Source organism: Gymnoscopelus microlampas, assembly GCF_963454915.1.
Source record: "Gymnoscopelus microlampas genome assembly, chromosome: 18".
Taxonomy (NCBI): domain Eukaryota; kingdom Metazoa; phylum Chordata; class Actinopteri; order Myctophiformes; family Myctophidae; genus Gymnoscopelus; species Gymnoscopelus microlampas.
In genome coordinates, this window is record NC_139955.1 from 25,792,274 (window position 1) to 25,807,761 (window position 15,488).

At 43.7% G+C, this 15,488-nt stretch overlaps 1 protein-coding gene across 2 annotated transcripts; it reads left to right on the forward strand.

Moving 5' to 3' along the window:
• The first annotated feature begins 2,095 nt into the window (after window positions 1–2,095).
• Window positions 2,096–7,831, forward strand: LOC311065620 (uncharacterized protein). 2 transcript variants are annotated; one of them, XM_084086059.1, is made up of 4 exons: window positions 2,096–3,127; window positions 3,335–3,453; window positions 3,605–3,731; window positions 3,938–7,831. In XM_084086059.1, the coding sequence occupies exons 1-4, from the start codon at window positions 2,848–2,850 to the stop codon at window positions 4,921–4,923; spliced, it is 1,512 nt and encodes a 503-aa protein (XP_083942185.1). In that variant the 5' UTR covers window positions 2,096–2,847; the 3' UTR covers window positions 4,924–7,831. The 2 variants fall into 2 exon arrangements, with proteins under 2 accessions (XP_083942185.1, XP_083942186.1); XM_084086060.1 differs by having other exon boundaries at window positions 3,605–3,722.
• Window positions 7,832–15,488: the final 7,657 nt, after the last annotated feature.

Genomic DNA, 15,488 nt, shown 5'->3' on the forward strand with positions numbered 1-15,488 from the left:
AGGATTATCTTGAAAAGGGTTGGCACGTTCTGATCTTAAAAGGTAAAGGACATTGAGATTGCACAAGAGAGAAAAATGTGTGTTCTCACAATATGTGTCCCCTTCCTTTACATGTACATCCCCAATCATTTCAGGGAAATGCTTCATCACTTGAAGCTGTCTTTCTGGCAAGTGTAGTTGTGGCAGATAACTGTACATCTGTCCACCAGAGGGTGCTGTATGCATATCTAGGATGCCATATTTCTTTACTATCCTCTGCCTGGCATATTCTCTATATTTAAAGGGTTGAAGTTGCAATATGTAACAAATAACTACATATAAATGAATAGATTTGCCATTTACTCATTTTCAAGTACAGTATATTAACCGTATGTCAACATTTGTGTCTGAAAGACAGATTGCTGTATAGAATTACAGCAGTAGCAAACTAGCAATAATAAAATAAGAAATCTGTTTAATTTAAAACACCTGCACACTTAGAAGAGGAGTCAGCCACAGTGGTCATGACATTTGATTTTTTCTGAATAAGTTGGCATGTGTTCGGGGTATTATTTTGTAATATAACTTATTGTATTGTTAGTGAATAATGTTATTGTTAATCAAGTGACTTATTTAAAAGACATCAAATGCTACACCATGGGTCGTAATGGTGGAAAGTAACCTGTTACATTTACTCGTGTACTGTACTTAAGTACAATTTTGAGGTACTTTTACTTTACTTGAGTATTTCCTATTTTCAATACTTTTACTTCTACTCCACTACATCTCTGAGGCAAATATTGTACTTTTACTCCACTACAATTTTATGAAAACTTACTAGTTACTTACTGTAGATTAGAATTATTATTGCAAAACATACATTAACCACTTCAGCCCTATCTAAACTTTGGCTATTTGAAAATAGCCGACATCGCGATGCGATGAAAGATTTTAATACATTTTATACATATAATACCTTGTGAAACGGGATATTCTCCATAATGAGTACTTTTACTTTTGGTACTTTAAGTATATTTTGATGCCAAATTGCCAATACTTTTGTACTTTTACTCAAGTAAATTTTGATTACTGGACTTTTACCTGAGTATTTCCACATTACAGTATTCATGCTGTTACTTAAGTAAGCATTTTTTGGAATATTAGTTCGTTTCCATTTTCGGAGTAAACTGAAATTGCACCTCCCCAGTTTATTGCGAATATACACCGTAGTACGACGGTGTCGCGTGCCAAGAAGAACAGATCTACAAGCTAACAAGGCGTGGTGATGTGACTCCTTGTTAGCTAGTAGATCTGTTCCTTTTGGCAATCGAAACACTATAGCGAAATGCAGTCGATAATATAATAGTATAGCTAATAGCTATACTATTATATTATCGACTGCATTAACTATGATCCATAGCTATTAGCTATGGATCATAGTTCATCATGATCATCATATTTGTGTGCATGGGGATCTCATCTTAAACAAGCTCAGTGCTTAATGAGTCTTCAGTTTAGTAGACCTTGTATTGTGAGTTTGTACTTCCATGTACTGATGTTCTCATGTCTTACTAAATAAAGTACATCAATCAATCAATCAATCAATCAATCAGATGCAGTATGAAGCTCTCCATTAGCACATCGCGATACTTCAATATCATCGTCACACACGTACGTCGACCTGCTAGCGTCAGTGTTGCCATGTCGGCTTATTATAAGCGAGTTTGGGCTTCTTTTTCTGTGAAGTTGCTATTGGTGGTTGTGGTTTTTGGGCTCGTTTTTTGGGCTGTAGTTGCTTATTTGGCCTTGTTTCCTAATGTTGTTTAAACCAGTGGTTGTCAAACATTTTTATGTCAAGGACCCCTAAATGAATGTATTTTGTCCACGGACCCCATCTGAAAATATTTTAAGCCAGGGTCCAGGCAGGGACCCCCGTATCAGATTTGTGGTGTTAAAATGTTATATATGTCACGTTTTCTCCCAAGATTCTTTTGAAAATAGCAGATCTACAAGCTCATAATGCTTGTTTTCACACACCTGGTTGCATGTTTCTCTCGTCAAATCTGGCAACATTGATAATCATCACACACACAGTCACGTACCTCGACCTGCTAACGTTAGCAGGACGACAAATCACACCACCAGTCCACCACTTCTCTGGTTGGCTATTCTGGCCAAGAGTACATTAGCTGTACTCTCTGAATTCTCAAACAATGGACGGTATTTGATTCCTTCCTCGACTACAAACTGAGCGAGGTATTTGTTTTGTCAGGTCGGTAGCTTGTTGTACGCAACGACCAAGTACTGGTAACGCTTCGTTGGCTCCCTTGTTTACACGTTAGCATGCATAGTTAGGTAGCAATAGCATGCAAGCTAACCAGCGCTGGCTCCTAAGCAGTAATCTGTCCATGCATGGTTTGCTAGTTGAAGGTAGATAACTGCCTACAACACAAGACTATAGATGTATTAAATTGGACTGTACGCAGTTTGCTATTATAACAGACTGCGTCACTTGTCATCATTGCAGGAGCTAGCCTCATCATTAAAGCTACATTAAAGCTTGCGTTGCCATCATTGGACCATCCCATAGCCACACCACAGAGGATCATCTCGTCCACAAAGCTTTGTTGGACAGCAGCAGTTATAAGCTGCAATAAGAGGTAGCTGAAATCGACCTTTGTTTCTACATTGCAAAATCTCAGGGCAAGTCATAGCTTCCAAGGTAGCTAGCTTTAGGTCAGCTTATAGTCTTGGAAAGCTCTACTTGTCTTACAGCTTCCACTGGAGACTGGGTACCGAACACGCTGTCTTAGGTCCCTGTTATTGTCGCCATTCTAATCATCATCATCATCACTGAAACAAAGGACAATGGAGTCTGTGAGGAGTGTCTTCCATGCCCAACTCGCCACAGTCATGGACTCGCTGCTGGCAGCCGCTGTGTGTGAGATTGCCAAGATCTTTGAGAGCAGCCTGTGTGAGCAGCAGGCAGAGCTGGTGCATAAGGGAGAGGAGATCTCCATGCTCAGAGGAAAGCTGGAGAAAGCAGAGAGGAAGCTGAACGGAAAGAGTGGGGGAGAGGAAGGGGAGACGTCAACTGGAGATAGTGAAGGAGAAGGCTGTCGGCGACAGCAGGCTTTGACAGGTGTAGGTAAGATGGCCATGGATTCAAACCCAGGGATAAACAGTCTGCTTGACCATGTTTAATGACGATAGAATAATACTGCAAGAATGGCAAGGAGGACGCATTTCAGCGTAGAGTCACTGTCCTCATCATCCTTGATCTTAATTTGTGTTTATTATTGGAATAGTAGCTGCAGCTTTACCCATGGACTTTGCCTCTTTGCCCTCTCTGTAGGCCTGAGTGTGGGAAAGGAGGTGTCTTCCCACCAAGACCCAGTGGAGGGCCTTAGTCAGAGCCTCCGTAGGCTGAAAGAGGAGGCCACAGGCCAGGATGGTGCCTCGGTCAAACATGAGGTCAGACCCACAGAATACAAGAATACGTTGTTATTCAAGTCAAATAAGACAGCCTTTGCAGCTTCTATTGTATATTGTTAGCATAATCTGAGAGACCTTCGCAACCGTTCCATACTCATTGATTTTCGACATGTTTCAAACTCCTCCACAGCGTTCAGCGTCACGCCCCACACCAAGCTCTGTGGCGGTCCAGGTCCCAGAGGGAAGCGTTGCTGCAGGGGACCAGAGGCAGGGAGACCCCCTGTCTGCCACACAGGCCAAGGTTAAATGTAGGAAATGTAACTATACAGCCTACTTTACCTATTCAACAAAACCAGTGCATTCAAGTATTCTACTTATATCTATGTGATTTGTTTCATTATCCAGTATGCTAGAAATAATAGACACTTTTGATGTAAAATAGCCTCAATGGGGTTTTGTACCTGCATGTGTGTTGTAAAACAAGAATTACCCAGCTCTCTAATCTCTTATGTCTTCACTGTAGTATCACACTGGGATCAGGGCAGTCGTAGTGCAGACCACAGACCTCTACAGGAGCAGGCCTCCACTCCATTCCTATCCATTTCCCAGAGTGGCCGTTGCTCTCCCAGACCTGACCCAACCCTAGCTCAGCCAGGGGAGTGGTTACCTGGTCTGGAAGCTAGCCGAGGTGGGGTGTCCGGTCTAGAAAACCTCCAGGCGGAGGGCACCAGTTGCTCTGGTCCTGCCAGCAGCAGCACCGGCACAGATACGCCGTGCTTCCGACCCGGCTTCGGTTCGGATGAGACCAGCAATGAGGACGACGATTCGTCCTTTCCCTTCTTGGACCAGGAGCATGAGAACCAGAACTCCAACCAGAACCCACTGCCAGGCCAGACGGCGGTGCAGAGGGAGGCAAGGCAGGACCAATCGCAAGCACAGTCACCGTGGAGACCCCGTGATGACAGGGGTGGGAGGGGCCCTGTCCCTCAGATCAGGAGAGCCACTACGTTTGCCAACAGAGACCCATTGCGACCGCAGTCCAACACGCAGTCCCACGCCCTCCGGCACACGCACACTCTCAGCCACCCGCCAGCCCCCGGTGGCGGGAACGGCCGTCCGTACACCTGTCCATACTGCACCAAGTGTTTCACCTACCCCTCCCATCAGCGCAGACATCTGTTACGCCACACAGGAGTGCGACTGCATCCCTGTCAGTTCTGCGACAAGAGCTTCCTCACTCCCTCTGAGCTCACTGTGCACACCCGCACGCACACAGGCGAGCGGCCGTTCGGCTGCGCCCAATGTGGTAAGCGATTTGCGCGTAGCGGGAACCTTAGGGCCCACCAGCGGGATGTTCACATGGGGAAGAGGCCCTTTGCTTGTACTGACTGTGGTAAAAGGTTTGCTCACAGGGGTAACCTGCGTGTGCATAACCACAGGGTCCACCAGGGTGATCCCTACTATATGGATGACCAGCCAGAGCCAGAAATTAGCCAAAATCCAATTTGAATATAATTGCTGGGGCTGCATTCGCAAAGTAGTTGATCTTATCACTAAAAGTTGCTCCTAATTGGCACTAAAATATCCTAGCAAGGAGTTTCCTCTTAACCACAAAGCTGATGAGGGCTACTTTTACCAAGGGATGGAGAGAAATCTTTATAGAAAGGACCGTTTACCACAGATGATGTCATGTTTCATGAACAAGCTTACTGTTCTCAAAGTGATTGGTTGATAGGGGACTGATCTGTATCATGGCTATACAGAATACACAAGTTGGTGTGAATTAAGTAGACCTCTGTTGTGATCCTAAAGGCCTACCTGGTGACTGGTCATTCAGTTGAATTGCCCCTCTGTAAGCACAAGCTTGGAGAACAAGATGACGGCATGGTAGTGTCACACGGCATGATGTCTTGGCATACCACCAAGGCACCATAAATATAATGGTCTGCACTTGGTGTCTAGGGCTGCAATTATGGATTATTTTATTAGTGATTATTCTATTTTTGATTAATCGAATAATCGAGTAACACGTTTTTGATAAAAACTTTTTTTTTGTATCAATGTATCGATTTGGGGAAAAAAGTTATAGATTTTCTTTATAATCGTTTAAATCAATTAGTCCGAATAATTGTTGAAGCCTTATTGGTCTATTTATGCTATTTAAAGACATGTACAAACATACTGTAGGATGTCTTTTATGTCTGTGTATTGTGTGCGTGCTGTATCTATTAAGTTGAATGTTGTCTATAGATATCACAAGTACTCAAGACTAAAAATAATTGCTAATAACTGGACGGACACACATAATAAATCCACCATATGTTGTGATTGGAATGGAAGATAGTCAGTGATGTTAAACAATGATTATTGTGTTTATTTGATAAGCTTACGTTTCATATCACATACTATATGCGCTGAACCCGTGCAACTTTCACCAGCAAAAAGAAAGTATTTCTTTCCCCAAAATCGATGTTGCAGCCCTACTCACCACGAGTAGACAGCCACAACCCCCATGATGACATGTGTAAATCTAAATCCTGCTCTTTAGATTTACACAAATCTAAAGGGCAGGCTGCTGGCCAAAATCCTGCAAATGACAGCAGTTCCCCTTTCTTATGGAAACTGAAGCTGTATTCAGCAAAAGAGACAAAACCGGTGCCACCAAGGTATACACCCAGAATTGTGCTGCTGTTGAAACTTGAGAAGGTTGCGGTGAGGCATGCCAGGCAGATGGTAAACAATCTCAGCAGAATCAGACTGCACTATACCATTTTCCTTGGTGCCAAGCAGCATGTAATGATTATACAAGCTGAAGAAAAAAAACACCTGACAGCTAATTCAACAACTGGCTATAGGGATTGGTGATAGGTTCAGGTAACTATTCTAATTAAGTCACAATCAACAAACGGAGCCAAAAGATGTTCCAAAGTCAAGACCATGCACATACCATGCACAATGTTTATATGCAATTAAATTGTTTATTGAAATTATGAATTGGATTTATTATGAGGGGGTGTCTCTGTAGCCTATTACCTCAGTGATAGTCGTCTACAATGTCCTCGGAGACCGTAACAGGAGCCTTTTGTGTGGTGTTTATGATTTGGACATAGTGACTCAAGATTCCTCTCAACTACCCCCTTGCTACTAAGACCAAAAGTCTGGTCTTAGCATTAAAGGAGGTGTTCACCCAAAATATTACTTATTTTCTATCAATTACACACCCCATGAAGCCTTGTTTTCATGGATTTATTTTTGTTTTTGTGGCATTCCTGAGACAATAATGTGATGACCGTGTGTATTTCTGGTAGGAGACACAAATAATCTACTTTGTGTCTCCTACCAGATTAGTTTAGGAATGCGACAAAAACAAAAAAGAATCCATGGATTCACGGCTTCATAGGGTGTGCAATTGATAGAAAATATTTTTTGGGTGAACTCCTCCTTTAAATGCTTTACTCTTACACCTAAAATGTACAACTCTCAAAATTAGGACTGACACGCCTATATTAGGTTTTATAAGTATAGTAAATTGGCCAGTTAGGAGCTATGTTTTAATCATAACATGTTTTCTTGAAAACAGCCACTTGGCTCTGCTGCTGCATTGATTTTGCCTTTGACCCAACTGATTTGTCCCAGTGTTACTAATTTCAAACATTCAAAATGTGTGACTTTTTACAGCATTTGTATTTCATTTGTTGATCCTGTGCTGTTATACATTTTAGATGGTATTAAACTGCAAACAGGGTAAAGGAACAAGACAATTTTCAATTTAGGCATTTAGCAGATGCTCTTAATCCATAGCGATTTACAGTAAACAAGGTAAGATATTGTAGTTGCGGTTTGTTTATACTATTATATGGCCCAGCTTTATGAACATAGGACAATAATGGAGGCGTATCCTTTATGGTTCATTCCATTTCTCAAACTATGCATTTCACTGTACTGTAAAATGACTGGATTAAGATATCCATAGAAATGAAATAATGCTACCACTAAAAAGTGATTCTGGATTGGCTATTCTCTGCTTTTTGTTATTAGAAGCGGAGTAACGCTAAACAAATAGTATTTTTCTCCACTATATGTGAAAGGAATGCTAATTAAGCTACATATTCCACAAAGCCAGTAAAGGAGCACTAGTACACATTGTAGTACTTTCTGGAGGGGTTAGTTTGTTGTGTGGCATGCAGAGGTAGGATAGTGTATCTTTCCCATGAAATGTGTGCTAATATGTTGATGTATTATCCATGTGCCCAGATTTCAATTTTTATATCAACAGTATTGTAGCTCAAATGTAAAATATTTAAAAAGAATCTTTAACTGTAAAGAATGTGTATAAAGATATTATGTTAATGACCAACGGTACTTTAATTATTCATCCATGTTTTTGTTCATGTGAAATGAAATAAAATACATTCATGTCCAAACTATTCTCACCAGGAATATTGTTTTGTTTCTTTTTATTTATTTATGTTTTATTTTGTATTTGTGTGTGTCTGTGGGGGTCAATTCTTGTATCACACTTTAACAGCCACAAGGGGGCAGTGTTAAAATGTACCGGTAGCTCTGAATCGCAGGCCTCATGCTGTTGACCTGTTTAGTAACCTCGCGTTACCAGTCTTTCACCTGTTTAGTTGATAGTTGCACTAAAACACCCAACATCTAAGGGGACTATGGAGTCACTGGCGGTATGTGTAGTTTGAAATTACATCTCTCTCTCTCAAGAATATTTCTGATTACTGTGCTCTTCATTTCCTTGAAAAACATGTTGAACTACTGGGAACGTTAATTATATATTGTTTGTTTATATTGCTCAAAACAGGAGAATCCCAAATCCTCCCTGATGCATGCACCTTTGCCACGACGCCATGATCGTTCAAAAGACTGGTATGTGAACTGTGTATATAAACGGGTAGCATACTTTTAGCCTAGGACATTGTGTGATAGAGGGCAGAGCTACCACTCGCATACACTAACACGAATATGCCCCCCCCCCAATAATAATAATAATAATAATAACTATATTCTTAGGGGAATTATTGTCTGGTGTGTGACTGAATGTGGGATTGCTGAGATTAATGAGGTATGTGAGATTACTGATATGTGTTGCATAATAGATGGTTCATTCATGTGTATTGTGTTTGTGTTTTTATGTGGATCTCAGGAAGAATACTTGCTGCTACCCTGGCCCAACTAATGGGGATCCTAACAACGGTAACAGGAAAGGTGGGCACCAAAACATTCTGGGCATGACTCGAGGGAAAACTGGGCACCTTGGAAGAGTGGGCTCTAGGTAAATGTGGGCACCTGGAAGAGTGGGCACTTTGGGGGGAGAAGAGTGGGTACTAGGAAAATCTGGGCACCATGAAGACTCGGCACCATAATAAATAAACTTTGGCAGTTGCTGAAGTGCTGTTATTTAGGAGCTGGTGTTCACCGTTGTTTCAGCACACGCCTGCACATCAGCACTGCGTTGTTTCACATGCACTGGTGCATGCCTGTGAGACTGCATTCCTGTGTGACAGTCTGTCACACACTCAGTAGTCTGCTGTAGCATCCTAACATAGCATGCTGCTTTGTTGTTAAAGTGAAAGCAGCATGCAGTCTCATAGGCAGTGCAACTAGTGCCCAGTTTTCCCGGTGCCCACTCTTCCCTAGTGTCTTCCCGAAAAGATGGAGCCCAGATTTCCATAGTGCCCACCTTTCCTGTATTCCTGACAACAAATATGTGGGCTATTTGTAGACTTGGAAAACTGGGTCAGTCTGTTGACCTCTTTTTTTCCCCTGCGGTTGGAAATCGAAATATCTGTATGTGTGTACAAGCGTGTAGCCTAATTTTAAACACTCAGGTTGCTATTTTTGGCAGATTGATTATAGATTTTCAAAAATAGAAGATCTACAAGCTCCTGTGAGCTAGATAGGCTATTATTTTCACAATATGTTGCAAGGGCTTTTGTGGTTAAAGTGTCCCTTACAGAGAGGAGCAACTTTCAGCTCACCGCAACACCTCAAATCGATGTCTTATCACAGGACATACTGTATATTATATAATTAATTTCATATGTCGCTCCAACCAAACCTAGCCTTTGGGATTTCTGTACTAATTGCATTGCTGATCTGCTACTGTGTTGACAACACCTACACCTATCACATACACATACACACACACACACACACACACACACACACACACACACACACACACACACACACACACACACACACACACACACACACACACACACACACACACACACACCCGTCTTGAATACTGAGCAGGGCTTGGTCTGCAACCCATTCCCAGACTGCTGAGCGCTTGGTTTGCTCATTGAAAGATTACATTCAGTGACCCCTCAGTGACCCACCCCCCACCAAGGTCACCTGTCTCTCTCTCCCTGTGGGGTTAATGCTGCCATTATAAAACTGAAACACGCAATTCCAGGTCCGACCCTGGATTTCCTTCAGCATAAAGCAAAGTGAAAATAGAAGGTATTGAAAGAGAAGAGATTTCAAAAGGAAATGTGGTATAAAAAGCTTGTGTTTCATGGATCGTTCAGGCTGTGTGTGTGTGTGTGTGTGTGTGTGTGTGTGTGTGTGTGTGTGTGTGTGTGTGTGTGTGTGTGTGTGTGTGTGTGTGTGTGTGTGTGTGTGTGTGTGTGTGTGTGTGTGTGTGTGTGTGTGTGTGTGTGTGTGTGTGTCTGTCGATGGGAAAGGATTGGATTCTTGTAGAGTAAAGCTCCAGGCTCTCACAGACCTTTCAGGTTCACGTGCGTTCTCATGTGTGGCCTAAAGAGTTGGGTCAGACAGAGCTAACAGGTACAGATATAATAGTTGTTTGTATGCATGTGTATAGTGTTTTAGGCAAGGGTCAAAGAAGCTTTGCTCTATTTTTTGTTTATATATTTGGTGTGTGTAATCTGCTTTCTGGTCTAAGCAGCTTTGCACTGGAGGAAAGGTAACAAATAAACAGCTGACAAGGCTATTACTTCATACTCTGGTATGAAGTAAACGAGTGAGCAAAATGGCCACCATGATACAAAACTACAACTGTAGCTCCGATGATGAGGATGAAGATGACGTCAACGACCATGTTTTTTTTTATGATTCAACGTTTATTCATTTTTCAGTTATACACAAAAAGTAGAATATAAACATTGAGCAACACAGATACAAAGCGACACAGTGACAAAGATGCTGTGTATTTTTGTATCTTTGTATCTGGCCCGTGTGAACGCACCATAAGACTTCGGACGCTTTGGTCTTTACAACACTGGATAAAACCATTTGACATAAATTTGGTCTGAAATGTAATGTGCACCACAGCACTTCAAGTGCTCTGACATTACCCTGAACTGACAATGTATTGTGTCAGTGGTAGACAGCTAGTCATGGCCATAACCCTGTCATGTCCTGGCCAGTGTTTATTACCAGGGCGAGTGTGTTATCACTGTGCTCCACCAGGGATTAGACTATATAACGTTCTGTTTGCATTTAAGTTGTCCCGTTTCAGTTTCTTTCCCCTCCCAGCCCTTCAGGCAGTTGGTTTTAGCCTCCATGAATGCCTTTCGTCCCTCCACCGAAACAGTCATTACATCAACATCACCAGCCCAAGATTATCCCTCTGTCACCTCGCACTGTTGTCTCCTCCTCCTGTGTGTGTGTGTGTGTGTGTGTGTGTGTGTGTGTGTGTGTGTGTGTGTGTGTGTGTGTGTGTGTGTGTGTGTGTGTGTGTGTGTGTGTGTGTGTGTGTGTGTGTGTGTGTGTGTGTGTGTGTGTGTGTGTGTGTGCGCGCGCGCGCATGTTGCACATACATGGAGTGGACATTTACAGGACCTGTATGTATTTGTGTAATTGTCTTTCTGTGCCTGTGTGCACCTCTGTGGTTTCATTTTCTAACCCTGTTGCGCGCGAGTGTGTGCGTGTGTGTGTTTTCCATGTGAATAATTTTCTGTATGAATATGTGTGTGGTGTGCATCCACTTATCTTAGCATTTTCTCAGCGCACCTCAGCTTCTGTCAGCAACGCGGTTAAGGGGTTTAGTGTTGCCCCAAGGCTGCTCATAATCTACCCGGTCCCTCTGTTCCCCTGGGGCTGCAGTTTAATTTGGGTTCCCATTACTGTAGTGACCCCCCCCCCCCCCCCCCCCCCCCCCCCCCCCCCTTAGCAGATTACAATCCTGTCTCCCTCCGAGGGCCATGAGATGATCTATCTTCTGCTGACTGTACTTAAGCCCTCACTCAATGTGCTAATAGTGTTAAAGGCTGGGCAGATGTTGCCGAGCTTTTAACTTTCCTTTTCTACTAAGTACTGTTGTCTGTTGAAAATTGAGATTTCATGGCTGCCAGGCTTAGATCCAGTGGACGTTTGCCCACTCAAATGATATTATATCTGAGTGTCCTTTTTGCTTATTTGAGCGATACATGATAATTTACAGCTGGAGAAAATTAGATATACATTGAGAGGCTCTTCTAGGAAATTCCATAATATATGGAACCCCTTCCTTGCTCATAAAGAGAAAATCATTTCCCCAGTTATTCCTGAATAAGACCAGTTATTCCTGAATAAGTAACCCACCAAAAGGTGGGTAACTGGAGCACCGGGTACAGCAACTTAGTCGGACCCTTTTTATTTTGCGGAACGCTTGGTACAAGCGACCCGCTTTGGTGAGAACAGTCGGTGTGTGTGTGTGTGTGTGTGTGTGTGTGTACTGCCTTGGTTACTTACAAAGAAGCACATACTCTGCAAATCCTTTACAAAATGAACTGTCAATTTAGCTAAATCTTTACACTCTCAGAGTCATTAACACTAAGGGTTTGAAAATTGTGTATGCACAGGTGTGTAACCAGGAGAGTGAGTATCAGGGATCAGGCATTGATGCTGCTCCAAGCGTGGGGTTTCAGATGACTGAAACCCCACGCTTGTTTGGAACGTGGAGCGTGATGGTGGACTGGAGTGGGACTTCATTATCTTCCTTCTGCAGAGTTCCTGGGTATTCCGAATATCTGTGTGTGTGTGTATCATTTCATTGGCTGCTCTTGGGGGTTGCTAGGCAACCCTGCATGTGCGTGGCTGTGTGGGGGTGGAAAGGAAGAAGAGCACCAGGTCAACAGAGACAGACAATCACAAAACATTGCTGCGTCGGATTGGACTCGTGATGAATGATGATGCCTGATCATTATCATTGCTGGCTGGGCCTAGTGGGTGTTGGGGTCTCGCAAGTCCACCCTATCCACACAGTTGATGCTTATTTATGTATGCCAGAAACTGTGAATGATGTTTTGCAGCAGGCTCCATTTTTCTTTCTTTCACTGGGTGGGGGTGGGCAATCGATCTTTTAACAAACAGACTTAAAAGAGTGCAGTGGTCCCTTTGTTTTGTTAGTGGTGGGGGACACTGCTTTGATATTTCACATCGCAACTGGTTTGACTGTGTGATTCAGTCATGAGTCAGCAGTGGTTCGACAAATTAACAGTGAGTCAGTCACCCATAAATGCATTTCATTTTGGCTTATCTTTGTGTGTGTGTGTGTGTGTTGTGTGTGTGTGTGTGTGTGTGTGTGTGTGTGTGTGTGTGTGTGTGTGTGTGTGTGTGTGTGTGTGTGTGTGTGTGTGTGTGTGTGTGTGTGTGTGTGTGTGTGTGTGTGTGTGTGTGTGTGTGTGTGTGTGTGTGTGTGCGTGCGTGCGTGCGTGCGTGTGTTTGTGTGTACAGTATGTGTGATCTGCTCACTGACTCATCTGCAATCATCTACCCCCAAAAGCATTCTAGGCCACTATGGCCAATCCACAATAGTGGCGTGCTACTGTATATCCTCCAACATTATGCTTTTTCTTAGCTACTGTTATAGTCTCAACTGCATCTGTGCTGATCTGGAAGATCTGGATGGGTGTAAGTAAATGGTAGATGTGGGTCAATACAATAGACTAGAATATAATGCTGGGTTTGAGTCCATTGCCATGAGACTGTGGCAGTGTTCCAGTGTCACCAGGGCAACAAGGCCGGTCTGAGGCCAATGTTTTCATGGTTGAGTGGTGAGGTCGCTACGAGCGATGGACCTCAAGTCATTCTCTTGGGCCCAGGGTCAGAGATAGCAGTCTTGCAAGGACATATTGAACTGGACATGCATGGTCTGAGATTCCTGCCACTTGCAATGACACTGAACATAATGATATGGAAGATTATAGATGATTATGTGAATTGAGTGAGTGTATAAGCTCCACTGTATGTGAATACCAAGGAGGCACTCAATACTATTTTGTAAAAACAAGAACAACATTTTAACTGTTTTCACATCACATATTTGTTTTGATTGTGTGTGTGTGTGTGTGTGTGTGTGTGTGTGTGTGTGTGTGTGTGTGTGTGTGTGTGTGTGTGTGTGTGTGTGTGTGTGTGTGTGTGTGTGTGTGTGTGTGTGTGTGTGTGTGTGTGTGTGTGTGTGTGTGTGTGTGTGTGTACTGTTACTGCTGAGGGTCAGTACTGGGTGACCTGGAGAGATTTGGAGCCAAATCCGGAGCTGATGTTGTCCTTAGTAAGAAATGAGTCCCATATCTTGGGGCTTTAGAGATGTTTTTGTGACATTTAGAGGTTGGGCAGGGTGCCCTAATGGTTAGAGTGACTTGACCAATAACCAGCAGGTCGCAAGCTAAATCCCTGCATAATAGCCAATGTTTCCATGGGAGGAACATTGAGCAAGCAACACCTGCTTGTCGTGAGTCACTCTAGATAAAGAGTACCGGCTAAATGCATAAACAAAGGGGCATGGCACAGTAGCATACCAGAGCAGTAGCGATTGCAGGGGTACCACCGTGTTAGCGCTGGGTTACGTGTTTTTTGTGGTTGAAGGGGGGGGGGGGGGGGGGGGGCTTCGAATGGGAGATATAAAGGCGTGCTTGAGCCATGTCACTGAGGGAGGGGGGAGTCTTGGGCTAAGTCAGATAAACAGCTCTCCTTGTTCCCTGCTGTGGATGAGTTAACGCCTGGTGGCTGACAGCCAGTACCAGAGATGACACCAACTGTCCCTGGCACCCCACCAGGCTCTGTGTGTGTGTGTGTGTGTGTGTGTGTGTGTGTGTGTGTGTGTGTGTGTGTGTGTGTGTGTGTGTGTGTGTGTGTGTGTGTGTGTGTGTGTGTGTGTGTGTGTGTGTGTGTGTGTGTGTGTGTGTGTGTGTGTGTGTGTGTGTGTGTGTGTGTGTGTGTGTGTGTCGCCCATGATCTGTTCATTTCTGTTCCCGCAGGTGCAATCCCACATCTCCATTCATGTATGTTTTATAGCTTATTTGTGTGTGTGTTCATCACCATCTTTCTCCACCTGTCTCTTCAATTCTTCCTCCAATATACCAACCCGCACATGTTTGAACACATGCTGTATGTTTTACCACCGGCTTCTGTCTATTCCTCTGTCTCTCCAAATATTTGTGTGTGAACGCATTTGCATGTGTGTGTGTGTGTGTGTGTGTGTGTGTGTGTGTGAGAGAGAGAGTGCGCACGCAGTGTGTACATTTGCGTGCATGTCTGTGTCAGTATGTCTCTGTGTTAATAGAATTATGGCTGTGGGTGAATCCTTCACTGGCACTCTTGTTCACCGCTCAATCAACCGAACCAACCCATCCTCTCCCTCTCTCTCTCTCTCTCTCTCTCTCTCTCTCTCTCTCTCTCTCTCTCTCTCCCCCCTTAGCCTTCTCCACCTACATCCACCTCCTTACAACTCAGCTACCCTTTCTTGCTCACCCATTTAATGCCTTTCTCCATCTCTCTCTCTCTCTCTCTCTCTCTCTCTCTCTCTCTCTCTCTCTCTCTCTCTCTCTCACATATATTTAATCACCTGCAGCCAGCGGTCAGGCGGATCGCTTCTCTTTACCGATTGGGTGTACAGAAGGGACTGGGCGGAGCCTGTTTTCATGCATCACACACATACCAGAGCAGCACAGCAGGAGAGGTCCACCCCCTTCTCTCTCTTGCTCTCTCTCTTCTCCTCCCCCCCCCCATCTCTCTACCTCACTCCCTCACACTGTCTTTCACACATACGCCAGAGCTCACACTGCAGCAGAAAGCAGAGCCGGCAGGATTTACCTCCTCTGTAC

What these genes read in the sequence shown, in the direction of transcription:
- LOC311065620 (XM_084086059.1), top strand. Translation starts at nt 2,848, where the DNA reads ATGGAGTCTGTGAGGAGTGTCTTCCATGCCCAACTCGCCACAGTCATG. An exon ending in GCAGGCTTTGACAGGTGTAG is followed by an intron (nt 3,128 to 3,334) that starts GTAAGATGGCCA and finishes CCCTCTCTGTAG; the next exon opens with GCCTGAGTGTGGGAAAGGAG. An exon ending in CAAGGTTAAATGTAGGAAAT is followed by an intron (nt 3,732 to 3,937) that starts GTAACTATACAG and finishes TCTTCACTGTAG; the next exon opens with TATCACACTGGGATCAGGGC.